At 39.7% G+C, this 22390-nt stretch overlaps 1 protein-coding gene across 1 annotated transcript; it reads right to left on the reverse strand.

The window, feature by feature from the left end:
- Positions 1-533: 533 nt before the first annotated feature.
- On the reverse strand, positions 534-22206 carry wsb1 (WD repeat and SOCS box containing 1). The gene is made up of 9 exons (XM_026193180.1): positions 21792-22206; positions 20334-20502; positions 13725-14008; positions 8261-8392; positions 6952-7052; positions 4840-5012; positions 2760-2873; positions 1942-2049; positions 534-1734 (listed from the first exon to the last, which is right to left on the reverse strand). Exons 1-9 carry the CDS (start codon positions 21829-21831, stop codon positions 1572-1574), a joined length of 1284 nt encoding a protein of 427 aa, XP_026048965.1. The 5' UTR covers positions 21832-22206; the 3' UTR covers positions 534-1571.
- Between the last annotated feature and the right edge of the window lie 184 nt (positions 22207-22390).

Below are 22390 nucleotides of genomic sequence, written 5' to 3' on the forward strand. Positions count from 1 at the left end.
ATTCTAAATCCCACTCACACAATTAACACTATCAGAAATGATAACAACCTCTACCATTTCCACACTAATGAAAGGACACAACTTTGGCATTAGCACTGTCAGAGAACTTATTGCCACAAATGATTGACACCTGCTCCATCCACCCTCCTACAAAACACCTGGAGCTCCCATCTCTTCTCACAGACAAACTAAAAACAATAAGATGATCAAGAAGTTTCTAAAAACTCAGCATCTGTCCAAGTTCAGTGAGTATGAAGGTCTGACAACCACATGGCCCAGAATGGCAGTTGATTGATTTTAATTACTTTGGATTATTCCAGGTTGCAAAGACTGCTTACTGTAGTTTCTATAAACAGAGTCCATAAGCACAAACAGTCTACATTTGAGCCACACACACAAAAAAAAAAACAAAAAAAAAACACACACACACACACACAAAGATGTGCAGCTGTTTTAAGGAGAACAAGAACAAATTAATAAAATACAAATCTTCAACACAAGAAGTAGATATAAAAAGGAGAAAATAAAGGTCACAATTTTGATATGTTTATGGACAAAAGACAGAATCATGTGTTTACACACAAGGTTCTGTCAGATTCTGTATGTTCAAATACAAATAGTTAAGAAGCAGAGGTGCTTTATCTAACACTGGTCTCTGTAACACCCTCAGGCAGGGCACTGAAAAAATTAACCATACTGTAAACATACTAGGGTGGGTGTGAGTACGTTACACCTGCAAGTTTGAGGAAAAATTAGCAGAATATTTGCAGTTTACCCAAACGGCATCTCTTGACTTGGACAGAAATATTAAGAGTCATTCAATTTCTTGCCAAGGGATGACTACCAAGATGGTGGATACCCTATTCATCAGGCTCTAGCTTGATAGCTAGCATCTTTTACTGACAAATGCTGTCCTTTCATCAGAAATAAAAGCTGCTACAAGTTTTTCAGTGAGCGAGTATACCATGGTAGTGTAAATACTGTTTCAGAAAAATTTGAAAAACCTCCAAAGAGACCATGTCTGCATCATTATTTCCTTAGTATTGATAAGATGTAAATAATGGGCCTCAAGACCCTGCATCCCATACCTTTTCCCTTTAGTTCCCCCACCAAAGCAGAAAAGAAAACCTAACATTAAAAGCAAGCCCCACTGCAAAGCCTGTGTTAAATGCAATACCTATTCCAGGTCTGTGGAACTAATGCAGAGCTTAATAATAATGCAGGTGGACAGCTGGAGGCAGATGGAAGAGCAGCTGAAAATTACTGATAACCACACTGATACAGAGGAGGAGACCTGGCAGTATTGACCTAACAGGAATGGGTGATGTGCTGGGCCCTGTACACTCATTTACAAAAGCACTTACAAAAATAAATATGTACAAGATAAGGTAGTGATGGGCTCTGGCGAAGACATGGCCCTGGGCTTTCAGAAAAACAAACTTTTCTTCTTCCTGTCCCGATCTTCTTAGATTGTTCAGAGTTTTATGAAAAGCTGTTCAGAAAAAAAGTGTTTCAATGGTTTTTCAGTATGTTGCCAATACAAATGCAGTCAAATCAGCCAATGCCAAGGATTAAATGACTTTGTAGGTTAGGTAGTCACAGAGGAGTGCAGGAATGGCCAGCGCCTCCACCTGCTGGGTGCTCATCACTCGACGGAGAGCCATTCTGCACATGTGCTGCAGACTGGCAATGCTACGTGGACACTCCCAGAAGTGCACGCTACCATCACGAGTCCTAAAACATAAATCAAAAGGAGAAAAAACAGAAAACTGAGCTAATATTTCAGAGAGCTCTAAATGTAGTAAGGTGGTGCAAGGAAGCTGAGGGAAAAAATGATGAGGCTTCCTTATCGAAAGTCAGGATGTGCCCAGGTGTAGTTTAACTTCAAATGTGTGTGTGTGTGTGTTAACAGAGCATCGTCAACATGTTGTGGCATCTTACCCAGCAGCAAGGACACTTCCTTGAGCAGAGAAGGCACAGCAGAGGCCATTAGAGACAGAGGCAATCGCCAGAGGAGCCCTTTCCTCAATGCTCCAGAAGCGAACCAGCCTATGTAGAGAGAAACAAATAAATAAATAAATAAATAAATAAATAAATAAATAAATAAAATTGTCACAACCTAAACTGCAAAAATTTTGCTACCACCAGACCAATATCTGACCAGTGACCAAGCCAAATAGTTTCCTGTACTTCTGACTGGTTAACACATTTGTCTTAAACCTTTCAATCTTCCCATTTTTCTCCAACACTCTGAATAATAATGTGGGAACGTTGTGAAGCTTCCTCTCAACACTTTCCCAGCAATTCAGTGCTTGGACAGTTAGCAGTCAGAGTAATTGATAGCCACCTTCTTACAGTCATGTAACCCAGGACAAGCCAAAGAGACCAACAGTAGCTCTGCTTCTGAAACTTCCAAGAAGACATGAGTGTTGAAGAGAGAGCACAAACTGCACCAGACAAGCTTTTCTGCTATGCTCCAGTTGACTGTACAAACATACTCTCGAGAGGCCCAAAGACAAACACATGTGGGTTTGTCATGGCTCACTCTAGTTTTGTGTTCTAAAGTATTGTAAATAGACCACTTGCTTATATGCTGCTGAAACTGGTCTTGCTGATGCATAAAAAAAAGATCATTCTCTTGTTTCTCGCCTTCTTTGTCTTTAAATCATTCACCAGACAAAAACAGTGAAAAACAAAACAAACAGATTTTAAGAATAAATAAAAACATACACACATACATTAAATTATATTAATATTACCTGTCATCTGTAACACTGGCAATGTGTCGGCCATCAGGGCAGAAGCTCACAGAGCGAACCCAGCGGTCATTTGCTCCTCCTGCAAAAATGGGTGAAGGAGGGGGGAAGAGGTGGCTGGGAGAAGACAAAAGCAGAAGTTCATAGAGCATCAGTAATAGAGCTTTTTGGATTCAAATTTTAAAACTCGCCGTTTGGAATGAAAAAAGTCATAATTTAAAAATTTTCATTGTACATCACATCGTTATAGCTTTTTATAAAGCATATTTATGGGTTTCATTGTGTTTGAACAGTGGACAGAAGATAGGAAGCTGGGGAAAGAAATCAGTGACTGACATGCAGTAGGTGGCTTATTTTTGAAATTTTCATTTCAACCATGTGCAGTGGTGCAGTAAACAGTGAAGCGAGACAGCATTCCTTCAAGACCATGGTGCTACATATAACAGACAATCAACCCAGTACTACATATAGTGCAGTGTATATAATTTAAAAAATAAATAAATAAATAAATAAAATAAAAAAAATCAAAGATTTCCTTATGCAGGCCTCTGCTGCTCACTCCAGAGCATGTCAAAAATAAATGCATTTTTGAGATTCATACGTTTCCTAGGTCATTATTGTAATTTGCTGTGGGACGAGACAACAGAGTGACATTCAGTTGGGCAGACTGAAGCAGGACAGGTTTGCCCACAGGAAGCGGAGATGAGAGTTGTTGAATTAATCACCGACTAAATCAAGGCAGATCAGTCGACTACCAAAATAATTTTTTCTTGCTGTACTACAGATGAAGACGAAATTATTAGTCCTCTTATGAAATTTAAAGTTTGTCAAAATTCTCCAAATTTTCCCAATTCCCTTTTCAGCAAGCAAGGACTTTTCAACATATCATTTCTAAACATGCTAGGTTTCTTGAGAAAGCATAAATCATGTTTGCACAAAATAAAAGAATTAAAGATCAAGAAGTTATTGTGATCCCGCAATCACAGGGTGATCTAACAAAGCACTAGAATTTATTTACAAAAATGCAGCCTGTTCCCAGTGAGCCAATTCAGCTAAATGAGAAAAGGCTACAGGAGAATAAATATGCTTTTGATATAATGGATAACTGATAGAAATCCCTTGGCACTGTGCAAAGGGTTCTGAGAATTGAAATCTAGGTGGGGTGCAGGATTTATCCAGAGGAAACGGCATTATTATAACTATTCCACCTGAAATATGTCAGATCACAAGTTATTGTGCTACATGTGCAAATGTACAGATCACATTTTCATAGCACATAGCAACATTCAGGCATTAATATAACACATTTACACATATTCATTGATAGCTGTGTTTTCACAAACATTTCACTTTTATTCGCTACAGAGTCAGGAAAGAGAAGTTGCTTGCTGTTTGTGCACTGCTGAGAAAAAGACAGCTCAGTTTAATTAATTTCTGCTTCTGCTTTAAAAAAGCAGCATTATTGAGGAGCAATAAGTGGGGCTCACTTGTCAATACTCAGCGTGAGGACTGAATGAAGAGTTTTAGGACAGAACCAAAGTATTGGCACTGGGATCACAACTCAGTCATCCACAGAAAGTCCTAACATACATGTGCCGATCACATCTCCCCCACAAAACTCAAACTGCGCCTCTTTAGTAAACCCAGTCAAAAGGCAGCTTTGGGCTGCAGCAGATGTTAGTAAACATGTCCCTAAAACTTCCTTTTGCTTTAAAAGTGCAGTTGTCATTTAAATAACTTGCATAAAACCTAGTGGTGAATAATCATGTCTCAGTAGATTCAACACAGCGAACACTCGGCATTACATTCTTAAGGAGACTAGTGTAAAGCCGTTCGGATTCTCAGCGCACTCCTCTTCTCTTTTCCCCAAGTCCTTATCTCACATTTCCTTGACCTCAATTAAACCTCAACGTCAAGGAAACGAGTTAGGCAAAGCCAATGGGGGACTTTTGGAACACTTTCTTTAAAGGAGATTTATTTTAGTTTACTTAGGGCTGCCGCTCAAACGAGCAACATTTTGTTTACCAAACAAATGTGTACTAACATAATATTGAATATCTGTGTTGTTTGGATTTCTTCTTACCCCAGTTCCAGGAGGATTGTGGCCTTATGGTGGTCCCAGACAATCACTCGGGTGTCATAAGAGGCAGTAGCTAACAATGCTCCATCTGGCGAAAACTCACAAGACACCACATCATGGTGATGTCCCTCCAACTTTCGGATCAGCGTGAACTTATCCATGTTCCATAGGAACACCTGCAATAAAGAATGACACGTTATAGCCCATGGAATGATTTAGACTGTATGACTATAGATGTGTTATCTTACACTAATTATCACTAGATGCACAAAAATCAACTAGAAATTAAATTAATTAAATTAAAAGGAATTAAATCAGAAAAATAGTTATGCTCAAATTATGCTCAGTGTCACTATAATGCTTTGTAACCTTAAACCAGGCAGAAAAAATAAATAGCAGAGCCTTGCTAACGTGCAGTGTGCTACACATCACCAACACTATGCCAATAAGAACACTTTCCTACAATGACAATAAAAATAACAAACATTTATATAACTGTAAAGCTTCTACATTAGAATTTACATTCATACATCTTTCATTACATCAGTAAATGAGCTAAATGTACACTATTTTAATAAAAAAAAAAGTCTACACAAAAAAGAGAAAATAAAACAAGTAGTAACTTAAGGTAACATAAAGTTACTCCACTGGTTTCCCCTTTCAGAGATTTAGTTCACTGTGTTTACAATAGGCTCGCATCTCCGGCAGAAGCCTACGAAGAGAGACTGCAAGAGAAAAGAATATTTATGGCCAAAGGATCGATACCTCTGGCAGAGTACACATATGCACGCACATGCGATTCGCGCGTGCCCGCACACACAAACAGACACGAACATACAGGCACACACACACACACACACACACACACGCAAAAAGTGACAATCTGCATAAGCCTTTTTCTTTTAATGTCAGCCATGGTCAGAATGTTTATTAATAATGTCTTTGATTTGTGGCATTTATCACAGGACTGTACGAGTATGAAACTTTTAGGGCCTGCCACTGACTAATTATAGGAAACTATAAATGATGCTGGTCGTTAAAACCTTATTTAATGGTCTATAAAAAATACAGCTTGCAATCTAATACTACTGTTTAATCTTTCTGTATGGGTTCTTTTCTATTTTTGTCGTCATTTTTCAGTTAAAAGAAACAACATTTTTCACAGCTGAATTCCTGAAATGATGGCAGAAAGGTTGAGGTAAAAAAAAAAGAAAAAAAGAAAGAGCATAAAGTATTGCTGCTCCCTTTTATTTGTTTAGCGATGGCAGTGCATGTGTGTTTGGGTGGGGGGTGGAGCATAGGGCCACCATTTACATGACAGTTTTAAAACTACAATTAATAAAGTAAATAGAGCAACCGCGACAGCAGAAGTAGACAGACACGGAGCAGCACCTACGTACAGAATGACCTTGCAGGTCAGGATGCCAGGCTGCCCCTGGCCAGGCCTTTGGGCATTGCGCACTGTGCGTCCGTGGTTTACCAGCTGCTCAAAATGTCAGCGCAGCGCTCCTTTCAAAACCAATCACACACTGAGTTTTACCACCACCTGTGACAAGGAGAGCAAGACACACACTGTAGGGACATAAAACCTAACAAAACTATCACCACGTTAAGAGTAATCTAGGTTTGTGATACTATGCATAAGGTTAGCCAAAGCTGGCCAGTCCATGGAATTGCTATTCAGCAACATGTTTGACTTGTAAATGATTTACAATGATTTCGAATTTTTTAAAATGAAAAAAGTATTTTTGGGGCAATTTATGTTTAAGTTAAACATTCCCCAGTATTAAAGAGGTTTTTTTGTTTTGCCTCTCCCACTTCCATGTCCATACTAAAAGATTAACTTCAGCTATATAACATTCATAAAAACAATTGTCTTCTTCATACTTCATGCATACTTCAGAACAAAATCCCTTTTTCACAGCATACAAAAGCCAAACAGAATCTAGATCCAAGCACTTGACTGTTGACACCGAGCACAGTTTATATTAAAGGTAGACAAAGAGGTTATGGGGTCTAATTGAGGTTTGATTGAGCATAACTGATCACAAGCAACTGCACAAAGATTAGCTAGGACACTCATAAAAATGAGTACAAAGGAACTTGTTTACGCACCGACTTTCCTGCACCAACCGAGCACAGAATGGAAGAGTCAGGGGAGAAGGAGCTGCAGTACACCCAGTTCTGATGGCCCCTCAAAACCTTCACCATATTACCTACAAGAGAAAATGACCAGGCTCATTACTCTGAGTGCAACATTTCTGTCACAACCTATATGCCAGTCTTACATTTTGATCATGTTTATATTGTTTTATTTAATCAATATTTAACCAGGATATTTAGTTTCCCGTGAAGATCGTGATTAGAAATAACTGGTCAATATATTTTTGAACCACTGCCGTGTTAAGAGTTAAGTGTTAGCTGCATATTTGCTAAAATTGCTGCTACTCATCTACTAAAAAGTAAGCAATTGGTCTTTTCACAACACTTATTTACACTGCTCTTTTATTTTGCGATATTACTTAGTTGCATTAACATTTTTAACTGACACAATGTATGGAAGGATTCAGGGTTCTGGTGTTGCATCTAAGGTTCCCATGATCTGCAAATACTCTCAAGGCAGCATGTGGTTAGTGTTTTAAGTGAGATTCATGGTTCAGCATGGGTAGCGTTCTGGGGTTGGGCCTTCAAAGAGCTCCATTGTCAGATAGAGGCAGTTTACAAAGTTTGTGGTACAACTGGTCTATGGGTCACGCTTGCTTGTGCTATTGTTGGTCTGCCAGCAAGCTGCAGAGGAGAGCGAAGTTACAACATACAAATTGCTGATGTGAAACAGAGTGTTAAAAACAATGGAAAGTGCTTACTGCAGCTAGTTTTGCTTTTTGCAATTCTTCCATTCCTAGTGAACTCTGTTATCGCTTTCCTTTCTTATTCTGGCCCACTTGTCAACCAATAACCAGACACAGAGGTCATATGTATCCAGTCATGTGCAGCTAGGATTTTGGAAAACTGCAGGACTTTGTGTGTCAGGATGTCTGCTCTGCTAACTATCTAAACAGCAGTATGATGAATGCAAACAGACGCATTATTTGACATAAATTAATCTTGAAGCAGCATCTGGGTAATAAATGGAACTAAGACTCTTGTGTTTGTCAGGTTGCATTTTCTCAACATTAATAATAATAATAATAATAATAATAATAATAATAATAATAATAGGGACTTATCACTTCACTTCTTCATTGTGAACTCAGTGTAACTGTAAACACTGTTTGCTTTTCTGGTTTTAAAGACCAGGGGCCTTATATTTCAACTGTGAACAGCATGGTCTCAGTTAAGAAATGAGGCTATTACTTCTTTGCACTGGAACGAAAAGCAAAGAATAAGGTTGGTTTTTAAAGTCAAAAACAGCTCATCCACTTACCATCATCTTTGAGATCCCATACACGAAGGGTCTTATCTCTGGATGCTGACACCAGCATCAGACTGCCATCAGGAGCAAAAGTTAAGTCTCGTACTACATCTGTATGATCCATCAGATTCAGCAACAGTTTTCCTACAGAAAGCAAACCAAAGAAAGTAGATTAAAAGAAATGTCAGTCTTCACAGGCAACAACACAATTTCAGTTCTAAAGCTCCAGCTTTGTTTGTTTCAGGGACGAAAACCACAAGGTTAAAAATGAACGAAAAACTGATTTTAATTGCCAACTGAAAATTAAGAAAAAATACACTTGTGTTGCAGATAACAATGGTACCTGAAAGACAGGCATAATCAAGGACATAAGGTGTTAACTTGAGGAACAACCCTCAACTAGACTTTCTTTTGGAGCATTTAGCCCTAGGGGTTGGGTGGGATGGAGAGACTGCTGATTTCTCACGGTGCCTCCAAAGAGACATTTTTTTTCTTTTTTTCAATTTTTTTTTTTAAAATTAAGAACAAAATCCGACATCTATAATTCCACAGAAGCCACACATTAAATACTTTTAGAAATTTTGTTCGTTCACTGCAAAGCCAAACTATAGAACTGTAGCTCCATCTCCAGCTTTAAATTGGTCACATATTTGTATATCTTCCCAATCTACAAACCAAATACCAAAAAGAAAATATATATTTTTAAAAAGTCTCTAAAGGACTGTTGTTTCACGGCATTTTAAACTCTAAGGTAAAAATCCTATAATAATACAGAGAAATTTTAATTGCAGCATTGATGAAACTGGGATGGGGTTATCACAAGGGACAGGAAAATTAGTGGTACTACAAGGAAACAGCTAGAGAAACATTAAACAAATTAATTAGCTTAATTGGCAACATTGTGTGCCCCAGGGACCATCTGGCTGGTTATCAGAGATCGGTTTTCTGACGGTATGGGGGCACACTAGTGCCTATGGAATTGGCAACTTGCTCATCTGGAACAACCATTAGCCTCCTAGGACCTGGCGTCCACATATGTGGACATCACATTTCGGGTTCATTTTTCTCAGAAACAAAAATCAGGTAAAAAAAAAAAAAATCTGGTAATTCTTTGTTTGTACATTCATCAGGTCCCAATATAAAATAGAATAGAATAGAATTCAACTTTATTGTCATTGCACATGCACAGGTACAGGGCAACGAAATGCAGTTTGCATCCATCCAGGAGTGCTTTAGTGATATAGATATATTACAATATATATTAGCAATAGTATAGATATGTAAGTATATTACAGATATACAGATATACGCTTCCATCTAGAAAACATCTTTTCCAGGAAAGGCATAGTATACTTCATCAAGGTAACTGTAGAGGCTAAGCCTACGCTTGAAGCCACTGAGGTGGTCGTTAACGGGGGTGACGCGATGTCACTGGTATGCATGAATTAAGTTCACAGTCCAATAAATCCAGCAGTATGTATCTTGTCCTTTTTGGTCTTTATTCTGTATCGACTTAGCATAACAGCGCAACGTTCACAAACTGTTTGCCTTCTTAATGACACACCTGACGCCGATTACGTGCGTCTACCTTAAATACCTTTACATTACATAATCAAAACAGAAAAAGGTGACCTCTAGTGACCACATAAGGTATTAACCCAAGAATGGCTCCTACACCCCGGCCCCTAATTGAAATGGCTATCAGACATGGCAATTCTAATCACAAAGAAAATAAGGAGCCACTAATACAGTCTACTTTAGACCTATACATTCACATAAATAAACATAAGTAACACACTTTTAACCTTGAAATGGGAAAGCATTTGCAAATCACTGAGCCAACTTTTCCACTTTTGCAACATGGTTTGGGGTATTGGTTCATCCCATCCCAGTTTCCTTTTGCAAAGCTCCTGCTGCATTCCTTTGGCAGGCAGCAGGACTGGTGCAAGACACCCCAATGGATCGTAAATGGAACTTGATATTGATAACATTCCACGCCTAGTACAGGATTTTTGAGGGATATCCATTTTGAAGTTGAATGTATCAGTTTCCACGCACCACTGCAAGCCCAGAGCTCTTTCTACCGGAAGTTTGTCTCTGTCAAGATTTAATTCTTTCAAGTCTTTAGCCCTTTGCTCCTCAGAGATACTTTGCAACAGGGTGCGATTGTTACTGACCCACTTGGTCAGTGTAAATCCTCCCCTTTGACAGAGTGCTGAAAGATCCTTGACCAAATCGACAGCATCTGAGGTGGAGGCCACACTCTTTAAACAGTCGTCCACATAGAAGTTCTCTTTCAGCGTTTCACATACCTTGTCTAGGAATTCAGTTTTATTGTCCTCAGCCGTTTTTCCTCAAAGCGAAACTGGCGCAGCTCGGGGAAGATACTGCACCGAACAGATGAACAGTCATGCGAAACTCAATTATGTCCTTGCTCAGATCTCCATCTGGCCACCATAAAAAACGCAGAAAGTCTCTGTCCTCTTTGGCAACTTTAACTTGATAAAACATTGCCTTTATGTCACCCATAAATGCGACTGGATCCTGTCGAAATCTAAGCAAAACCCCAAGCAATGTGCTTGTGAGATTAGGACCTTGTAAGAGCTGCTTGTTTAATGATGTCCCCTGGAATGATGCCCCACAGTCAAATACAATTCTTATGGATCGTTTTCTGGGATGGTAAACTGCGTGATGAGGAATGTACCACTTCTTTCCATTTTCGCAAGACAGCTGCTGTGAAGGTATTTGCTCTGCATATCCATTACTTATCATCTCGTCCATAAAGTTTTTATATTCTTTATGCAACTGTTCATTCTTGAGAAGTTTTCGTTGTAGACTTTGCAATCTTTGTTTAACTATGGAGAAATTGTTTGGCATCTTTATGTTATCCTTTTTAAAAGGTAACTTCAAACAGTAGTGTCCATCTTCCATTGTTGCAGATTTTTCCATGATCTTCATGAACTTAAGGTCCTCCCTTGACAAACCCTTTTCCTCTGTAACCCTTTCATTAAAGTCATAGTTATATTGACTTTTCAACATCTCCTCCAGCTTACAAACAGATATCCTATTTACAACTGTTGGTGGGTGCTCGCTGTCCAAGTTGCTTTTACCATCTTCCATGGGCCCATTTATGACCCAACCCAATGCTGTTCTTATAGCATATGGGCCATTCCCCTGGCTATGAATGACCTCCCATGGTTCCAATAACTTGGGAGTGTTGCATCCAATCAACAGGTCCACATTAGCCGTTATGTGGGGAATTTTAACCTTTGACAGATATGGCCACCTGATCAGATCTTCCTCCTTTACAAAGTTATCCGTGGTGACAGGCATCCTTTCCTGTGTTAGGATTTCTGGAAGTTCATAGAAGGCATTGCTGCCTAAACCAGAAACTTCAAGACCAGTAAGTGAGTGGGCAGAGACGACCTTTTCTTGACCCATTGTTTGTAACAGGAAGTGAGTTCTTTTGCCCACAAGATTTAGCTTTTGCATGAGGTGTTCTGAACAGAAGCTAGCTGAACTGCCAGGATCTAAAAAAGCATGTCTGTATGACATGACTACCTTTAACAGACTTTATTTGAACTGGCAGAATGGAAAGCAAACCGCTTTCTCTTCCGGCCCCTGTATGACCACAAGTTTTTACATTCTTTGAAGAGGAGGGCTCTCCATAGCATTCAGGACTTACACCATCGTTATCAATATGGAGGACAGTGGGATGACCTTTACCACACGTTCTACATATCAAACGCTTAGCACAGTCCTTGCTTGTGTGCCCAGCACCTAACCAACCAAAACACAGCCCTTTCTCCTTTAGAAAAAGCATTTTGTCTCTGTGCTTCTTCCGCTGAAACTGTTGACACTCCTCCAGTGTGTGTCGTTGAGTACAGCAGACACAAGATGGCTTTACTGTAAAGTCATGGCTTGTTGTAGTAATCAGCCTTTCCGTGCTGTAGGTTTTATTCATGTTCATGGGTGTGGCTGTAGCAGCAAAGCTGTTCCCTTTAATTTGTTTGCTTGGTTGTGACTTCAGTCTGTTGTCAATCTTTGAGACAGGGCTTGTTGACGTTACATTCTGAATGTCCCCAAACAAAGGATCTGAAAGAATTTTCACCTGCTTTTCAATAAATGCAACCAAATCTTCAAACCGAGCTCTGTGTTTAGAGGTTTCCAATATATCATATGCGAACGCTCTCCATTTCTCTCTCATTTTATATGGCAACTTGCACAAAATGATTTTCATGTTCACTGGCATGTCCAGTTCCTGCATATGTTGCAATGTTTCCATGACATTACAACTCCCACGTAAGAAAAGAGAATATGCTTGCAATGATTTCACATCTTCATTTTTAATTGCAGGCCAAGATAACGCCTTGTCAATGTAAGCAGTTGCAATTTTATATTCATTTCCGAAGTGTTCTTTGAGCAGTTGCTTTGCTTGTATATAGCCTTGTCCTGCAGCCATATGTTGACAACTGCGTACCAGCTCTCTCGGCTGTCCTGTTGTAAACTGCTCCAAATAATACAAGCAGTCCCTCTTATTGGCCTTTTCTTCCACTCCTTGTTCAAACGCATTAATGAAAGATGCACTGAAGAGGATCACCATCGAATACAGGTATTTTCCTGGATGGTAATGACGATGCACGCTGATGCTGAACAAGGGTTGCAGTTATTTCATTTTGTCTTTGTAAAATGGTACAAATGTCCTCCGACTGTCCTTCTGCCGCTGTAGGAATTGACCTGGGCGATGGAGGATCCACATTGTGAAATTGCATTGTGATGACCGTTTGAGCTTGTGGCTCACTTTCAATTTCCGTTCCTGGCAGGATCATTGCAGATATGTTGCTTTCAGTCTGTACTATTTGCACTGCAGGTTTATCTTCATTGACTGGTGTACTAGGCTTGACTGTGGCTGAAGCAGCTGTTTTCTTGATTTCCCTTTCATAATATGAATTCATAGCACTGGACGATATGTTAAAGCTATTAAAACAGCATGGGTTTGTAAGGAGAAGAGACCAAGTGCTGAACTGGCCTGCCTGGAGTCCAGATCTTTGGCTATCTAAAAACTAATCATGCATATCAAGAAATAAAAAAAATAAGTCAAAGATGCAGGAACATTGAGTGGAGAGAATCCTGTATTAGACAAAAATGAGACAACAATCCTCTCCCAAAAGTCCACCAACTGGTCGCCTCAGTTTCCAGATGTTTATGAGCTGTCAAAAGAAGGGACTTGTACAGTTGTAACCATGACCTGACTTTTTTTAATGTGTTGCTGCCATTAAATTCAAAATGACAACATTTTGTTTTCTTCAAATGGCACGGTCTCTCAGTTTACACCTTTGATATATTTCCTATGGAAAATAAAATGTTCAACATTTGCAGAGTTGGGTTTATATTTCATAGATTCAAGTATCTAACATGATTATCAACTGGTGAAGCTGAAGAGAGCTACTTCTAATTAATGATGATGTGTTCTCACCAGTGTAAACATCCCAAATCTTGATGCGACCATTGTTGAGGCCTGTTGCCAGGAGCAACTGATCCTGTCCAAACTTGAAGCGATGCCACTCAATGTTGACACAGCGGCTGTGCTTTTCTGGTACTGAGGAACCAAAGGCCAATCCCCAGACAATATCACCACAATCTATGGTGTGTTCTGGTGGCTGGCCTGCTGCTGGGACTACTTGACCACCATTGCTGCTCTGACGAGACAAATGCCGAGGGCTCAAGGCATTGGTATCCTCTTCTCCATGGTCCACTGAACTACAGCAAAAAAAAAAAAAAAAAAAAAAAAAAAAAAAAAGAGTGGAGAAAGAAGGATGTCAATTATGGAACATGGTCAAAGAAAGGAAAGGTAAAAAGCTAATACAAGTCTAAAACATGTAGCCTAACTTTGGTAGATGTTTCCAGTACAGCTGCAGTGATTCAGACTAACTCTAATAACTTGATTATGAGAAACCATTGATGCAAATTCCTTGCTATGATGTTTTATTTAAATCCATACAACAGTCAGTAGTGACCATGTGTCCATGAGCACAGTGTGACGTATCACATGTGTAGCAGTCATGATTTGATGGCGGGATGGAGGCAATTGCTCTTGGGTATACATGAGGCCCAGTTTTTAAAGGAAAGATTGACTGCAGCAATCTACTGCAGATGTCAAGAGATCTTAGTTTCCTTAACAAAAACAGGTGACACACTCCCTTTTTGTATAGTTCATCTATAAGCAGGGACCAGTCCAGTTTGTTTATCTCGGTGTAAAACCATCCCAAAAATTTACACAGGGTAAAAAAGGAGGCCTGAATTTCCTTGGCTTGGCTCAACTGATGGAGCTGGTTGTCCTGGAGTAGTTGGTGGTGGAGCTTCCGGTAGGCACCACCCAGTGTGTCTGCTGCCACCGGCCCACCAGATTGGACACAGCGGTAGCCCTGGCAGGGGCCATCTAGTGGCCCGGCAAATGTGAGTCGCTGGGGCTGCTACATCCGTTGCCACGGCGGCTGGTGGAAGCAGAGCAACAGCCACTTTCTCCAACTAACCTAGGCTGTATCCCAATTCAGGGTCTGCAGCCTCAAAGGCCGCATTTTAAGGCCGATTACGTCACAGCGACGCGACGAAGGCTGCCCCAATTCAAAGGCTGCTCGAAATGCAGCCTCAAATGAGTCCTTTATTTCCCTGAATTTTGAGGATGTGGCGGTGTAGACTTCGTGGCCCAACATATCCCAGAATGCATAGCGCGGCAGTGTGTGTGGATAATTTTGCTGGAAAAAAAACGGCAGAAGAGGGGCGCCCAAAGAGTAAACTTTTAAAAGTAAGTACTGAATATTATGTCACTTATTTATGTGCAAATGTTTAATAACGAAGAACAAAACATTACTGTTGGCCACATGTCGGCAAAGTTATGTGACATTAGTGATGTTTGTACTAACTTGGTTTTAAAGCCTTTACTTTAAAATATACGCCGTTCAATAGTCGACCTTAATCTTATAGAGAATGTGATGATTTTATGGATAATTAAAGTCAGTCATACATCCACAAACACAACAGTTTTGCAGTCCTGAATATCACAGCACAAGCAGGATTCACTGCACTGTTAATGTTAGCTATGTTATATTGCTGCCTCTGTTCGGTGGTGTTGAGCCAAACGGACTTTAACGTGTGTTTGAACGACCTGACGGTTCACTCGTTAAGCTGAAAGAAAGATGCTTCAATCACAGCAGTCACACATGTGTCCACTGTACCATCTGGGAACTCTTCTTGTTTAGCACTCGTAATAACACAAACACTAAATCCTCCTTCACTCCTCGCATTCCACCAGTGTGTGAATACGAGAGTGAATGAATAGTGGCATTGTAAAGCGCTTTGGGTGCCTTGAAAAGCACTATATAAATCCAATCCAATCTATTATTATTATTATTATTATTATTATTATTATTATTATTATTATATTCTGAGGTAAGTTGATCTATAGTGTTACATCATATTCTATAAGGATGTTATGTGTTTGTAGACTTTCTGCCCAGTTTGACCCATTTAGCAGAAGTCAGCCTGTTTAAGGCTCTGATATCTGTTCTGTATGACTTACAGCAGTTATGACATGGTCTGATTTTCTCACCCAATAAACAAATATTTAATATATCAGTCTACTCTTCATTTAATCAGAAACAGTTATCACAGCTCGTACATTTGCTTTTTCCACATATATGTAAGCATTGAGCAAAATGTAATAATGCCAACATACTGAAAGAACAATATTTGTCTCTTATATATGATACATCTATATATACACTGTCAAAGATACTTGTCTTTGAGTGAAGATTTAAGGTGATAGGACATAAATAACTGCAACTTGAATCTTTACTGAAGCTCAGTATTTGACACAGAGTTCAACCCTCCGACTCCCTCCCCCGACCCAAGAGAGACTTACTGCATACTGGCAAGGTGCTAAAGGGTTATACAACAGGCTATGGTTCATAAATATCCTATGGTACCAGTGGAAATTTTATATATGGGCAAAACTTAGAGGCTAAATGATACGGGCAGCATGCACCTATTGAATATGAGAATGAACTGGCATGGTTTCAGTATGCTAATAGGGCAGTGTGTAGGGGTGTGTTCTCAGCTGGTAGGGACACAGGTCTGTGCTGAGCTCAGCGGTGACATGAGATCGTTCGACATGGACTCTGGGGGGAGGAGGAAATGGCAGGGCTTTCATGGGAGACCCTGCCAGCTCCAGCAATTAGCTCCAATGAAGGTGGAGCTGGTGAACCAGCTGGCCGTTCCAAAAGCACCTTTGCAGTGCCACAGCACACTTGTCTTGCAAAGAGTGTAGTACATGCACAGTTTCAGGTCATCTCTTGAGTTGGGATGCCGAAAGAGATACCAACTGACCAGGGCACATTGTTTATGTCTAGGACACCTAAAGAGGTGTACGAATTACTGGCCATTAAATCTGTTCAGACCGGTGTCTACCACCTTCAGACAGACGGGTTGGTGGAGCAGCTGAATAAGCCTTTGAAATCCATGATTCGTAAGATCATATAAGAGGATGAATGCAATTGGAACCACTGGCTGGACCCTATGTTGTTTACACTGCCAGAGTTCCCTAGGACTCCATGGGATTGTCTCTCTTTGAATTTCTGCTCAGCAGGAAGCCACATGGGGTGTTGGACCTAAATAAAGAAAGCTGTGAGGAAGGGCCAAACCCTGCTAAGAATGAAATTCAGTACATTCTGGACTTGAGAGCAAACCAATACACACTGGGTAGGTTATCTGAGAAAATGTGCTCTAGGCTCAAGAACATCAGCAGCGCCTGTAGAATAGAGAGGCTAGTCTCAGACAATTTTCAACCGGAGAAAGCTCTTGTATTACACACTTCTTTTAGCTCAAAGTTACTCGCCACGTGTCGAGGATCCTACATGGTCACACCCTATATGATAAAACCCAACAAAAATAAAGTTTGTGTAAAGATCAGAGCTACCAGACCAGTTGAAGCGCATGTTCCAGAATCTATAGATTACAAGTACAATCTATACTTTACTCAATACACATCAGCTGAGTGGTTTCAAATATTTTCAAAACAAATAGCAAACCGACTCAATTTGGCAAAAAATCAAAAATCATGAGGTTATGCATTTCTTCAGGGTGACTTAGATGTTCTGTAAAACAGTTTAAACTTGTACATAGTCTTCATTGATCTAATGACAAGTTATCAAAAGTTCAAAGAGATCCTACATGTAACCAATGCAGTCACACTACTGCATCCTTGTCATTTCCAAAACTAGATAGAATTTTTGGAATTCCATTTTGAGACCCTAACCTGTCCTTCACTGCATCATTAATAGCAGAGTAATAGAACTTGTGAGGTATCTTGAAAAGCATTTACAAATAAAATGTATTACTATTAATTTAAACTCCACAATTCTGTAAAACATGTCACATATTTATTAACTCCAATTCAAAATGTGATGTGGAACAAAATTCCTCTTTGCCTGTATGCACAAACTGCACACAACACTCTGTTGGAAAGCAGAAAATAGAATGTCATTAAAGACTTCTTAGGAATCTATTTTGTTAATATAATATTTATAATATTGATTCTCTCATTAAATAAAGAATTTTTTTGTTACTGCATAATTTCATATTAAAGTGGTATATCTGGTAAAATGGCACCAAGTGGATGCAGGACTTATTTCTGTTTTGTTTTTTTTTATTGTTCTGTTTGACTGTTTGAGTGTCTGAAGAGCAAAAGCATGAGACTGGAAATATTACACTGATTAATTTAATTAACAAGTACCCAAAATTAACAGTCCCATTAATAACTGCATTTTGAAAGCCATGTGGTCAAGGGTGGAAATGGAAAATGTTCCTGGAGAAAATTTTGCATCTGCCACAAAAATGCAACACCACATTGAGTTTTGCTCTTTCTTCTAATAAAGGCATTTAGAGCAGACTAGCAGCAACCCACGCTGCCCACGACAGGTCAGGAGTGTAAACTGAACATAGTTTTTTCTGTTCAAATTTAAACCCACCACGAAGGCTTGTGCATTCTTCCAATTTACAAGCCCATCCATAAATTTACCCCCATTTGGCCAGTGGCAGGAGCTAATTTCCACCCATGCATGTGGTATGTAATTCAACCTACTGAAGACAGAAAGAAATATGAATTTTACCAAAAGACAGTTTTCACTGTGTACCATCTCTGCAGAAATGTGACTAAAAGCCTGAAACACTGGAATCTGCTCTGTAAAAAGGAAAACATGATACATTATTGTATGCATCTTGCATTTGAAGTCTCCTCTTCACTGCCTCTGAAGCGCCATTAAGTTTAGTTCAGCTCAGCTGTTTTAATAAAACACCAATATTGCTGTAGAGCAGGACTATGTGGGGCTTGGCTCTAAAGACTGCATGAAAAAAATTACATAACAGAGCCAAAGTTTTGGCACCATGCTTGCAGTTTTGAGCCATCCACTACTGCCAATAGTGTCACACTCGCTCTGACAACATTTCAACATCATTCTTAATAAATAAACAATTCTAGCAGTAACTAACTTATATGTATCTAACACAAAACAAGTTGTTCTTCTCTGCTTTAAAATGTAATTATGTTTGAAGTAAAATGCCTGCCACATTTGCGCATTTTATTATTTGATGGTACAGACCAACTCTAAATGCCAATGCACTGCAATCTGTCTTCATGTATACATTTGCCAGCAATTATTTGCAAACATTTGCCAATCTGTCCAAGATTGTCTGCAGTCTGTACAAGTCCAACTAAGATTAGCTGGCAACGGGTTGCCTCTCATCAAGCAACCTGTACAATTACCTCTCAATTGAAATTGCAAGTAGTTGCACAGTAATTCAGTGTGCAGCACCCTCAACCTCTGGGTGACTGCCTACTTACAATCAGTTCCAGATAGAAAATCAAGTGTTATCACACCATTGTCACACAGAGGCTGCTGTCCTTCTTTTCCTTTAATGTCACTGGGGCCCAACCAGCCACAGCCCTGATGGCCAGGAACAACAGGCACTTCTTTCTAAAGATAACTTCAACATGTGGCTCAGAGTCACAAGACCCTGGTAAGCGGAAAAACACACCATTAAGCAGAGAGTGAGCTGGTAATTCAAACCACGTGTTCTTGGCACTGACAAATGCATCTGATCTTTTAGCTTGAGGTTGGCAGAGACTGATTCAGAAGACAATTAAACAGCTAGAAAGCATGCAGAGTTTTATGTGTATGTAATCATGTAAAACTCATTCTGCTCTCCATCCTGCAACACAGAACAGCAGCTCATGCACCAATGTAATACTAATGACCAAATTCAGCTGGCTGTTAATCTCAAGAATTTGCACATTTCCACAACACCAGCCATTTGTTACCTAAAAGCAGTTTTCAACATGGAGGAGGAGCAGCTGTAACTGTGAGCCCCTCCTGCATGGCTGAGCTCCTCACCCTATCTCTAAAAGAGATGCCAGCCACCCTTCGGATAAAGCTCATTTCCATCACTTGTATACGCAATGTACAACGGACAGTACAGCGTCCGCATCACGTAGCCGAAGCCGCAATCTGTCTGTTGATCTATCCCTCCCCTCTCGAATAAGACCATGAGATACTTGAACTCCTCCACTTGGGGCAGCAACTTATCCCTGACCCAGAGTGGGCAATCCACTCTTTTCTGGCTGAGGACCATGGCCTCAGACTTGGAGGTGCCGATTCTCATTCCTGCTGCTTCTGTATGAATGTCAAAATTAAATCATGCGCCCCCCAAAAGCAGCCCCAGCAATGGTAAATGCTCTGTTGTATGAGATAGCACAAAAATTTAATTGTAATCCAATCAAAAAATAATTAAATTAATTATCCTAAAAGCCTCAGTGTCTCATTTTTTTTCCCATAAATTTGAAGATTTTTATAATTAGTTGGGGGTTTATCTAAGAAGCAAAACAACAACACAGAAAACATGTACTCTATTACTATAAAAAACAGGCAAACATACTACCAAGGTAGTTATGATAGTGATATAAAAAGTGCTTGGTGCTTTAAGAAAATAAAGAGAAAAAGACATGAAGGGAAACAAACCAAAAGAAACTTACAAGCTGTTCAGGCATTTTGTCCAAGGGATAAGCCTGACAATGCGATGCCCCTGAGACCAAGCAAAGTAGGAACCATTGGGTGCAAAGGCCACTGTCCAAGCTTCACGCCCAGACTTCTGGTCAAAGGGAGCAACAGGCACCAGGAGTTCGCCAATGAACTTTGCCTTACCTGGAAAAAGCAATAACATAACTTTTTTTCAGCTACATTCTGTAACAAACTGAATGTGCGTCATTTTTCAGCCCAAATAATGCACATGAAACTAACTTCTTTATCTGGCACAGACACAGTTTGTTCACTGGTGCAGATACCTGATTGGCTAATGTGCAAACCATACCATTGTACAACGGGGGAGGGGGGGGAGACATAGTTATATTCTCTCAGCTATAATGGGCTATACGCTGATATATGAACTGTCTACAATTAACCTCTGCAGATCCACTATTAACTTTTTACGTTTGGAAATTTACTTTTTTCAAGTCCATTTCTACAGGATATCAAAGTCTACGTGGCAAAGTAACCTTTGGTTAACTTACGTCTTAAATTCCGGATACACAACATACTGGCAGTTTCATAACTGCATTCTTCACATAGCGCACAAAATGGAATCGTTGTGCTTTGTGTTCAGGTGTGTATATATATCGGGGTTACTTGGTAAGACCAATATATAAGTTAATGTCAACACATTTTTGCAACAAGTAAAATAACAGCAACAATAAAACAAATACTGCATTGTTTACATGAGTGAGTAGATAAATATAACTCCGACAACGTCTATACAGTTATGAAGGTTGTCTTTTTGTGTGCAAGAATGTGTGAAGGTACGTGCATTAAGTAAACCACTAAAGGCCTACATGGGGCTGACGTTTATCAATTCTGATTTTAGGATTAAATAAGACGTTTAGTACCTAACTACGGTTATAGCTAATAAATAAGCAATAAATAAAAGTAATACAGTTAACATGCTAAAGCTACGAGCTCGGTTTATTAGCCATGCAACGTTGGCGTGCAAGCACGCACGTACATCCCTGGGCGGCTATGGTTCTCGCTGTTGTAGGAAGAATGGCTCTCGGCCACTGTTTGTATCAGCAAACCAGCAACAGGGAAACGCTGCACTAACGTATAAAATGGTTTTTATCGTGGATATGCATCAAAATAACAAACCGCACTGAGCTAATATAACAGCAGGGATACATACGTATATAAACCCAAGAAACACTGACAAATAAACGACATCTCTTAACTTAATTAAACTTTGCTTTACCGGTTTAAGCTAAGTAGCCACTAATTCGACATCTTATTTAGTAACAATGTTTTGAAAGTCCACATAGTCTGGTGGAAACAAAGAAAGTTTTACAGTTTGGCATTAGATAAAAAGCACTAAGACTAAAATACCAGGACATCGTTCAGCGTTCTCACCTGCATTCACAAAAACAATACATGTAAAATGTTTTACTTACCTAAATCATTTTCGTTCACAGAGTCTGGGAAGCTTGCCATCTAAATAAGGGCACAGACCTAAGAAAAAGTCGGACACGCACTATGAAACAAAGATGTTTGACAGAAATCTGGGTGCGGATTTATACAGCGAATTTTTCGTCAAAAACGTATGCTAAATTCGGTTAAATCCCTCCGCCAAGCTTCACGTCTGGGGTGGAAAATACAATCTTCGTTTGGCGCGTCTTTTTACTTGAGTACTTCGGCAGTAGACGTTATCTTTGAATCTATAATTATATTGGTAGTGTTTTAACACGTCGCGTTAAAAACTATATGACTCGCTACGCTTTAGATTTCTTACGATCCGTAAAAATACAATGGCTGCCAACTGAACGGTACAAAGGCTGAATAACACCGTGGGAGGGGTTTCATTCTACGTCAGCACAGTTGCCATGGCAATTTAGCCCCCCCCTACACCCCCCCTTTTTGTCTGACGTGTCCTGCGCATCCAGTCATTTGACGTTGTCGGCAACTAACAAAATGGCGCATCCGTAACCATCTGATGGAACACTTTTTTCATGTTTATGTCACAATTGACGCCACTCACAGACAGCTACTCAGT

The sequence above is a fragment of the Astatotilapia calliptera genome, chromosome 14 (genome assembly GCF_900246225.1).
Source record: "Astatotilapia calliptera chromosome 14, fAstCal1.2, whole genome shotgun sequence".
Taxonomy (NCBI): Eukaryota; Metazoa; Chordata; class Actinopteri; order Cichliformes; family Cichlidae; genus Astatotilapia; species Astatotilapia calliptera.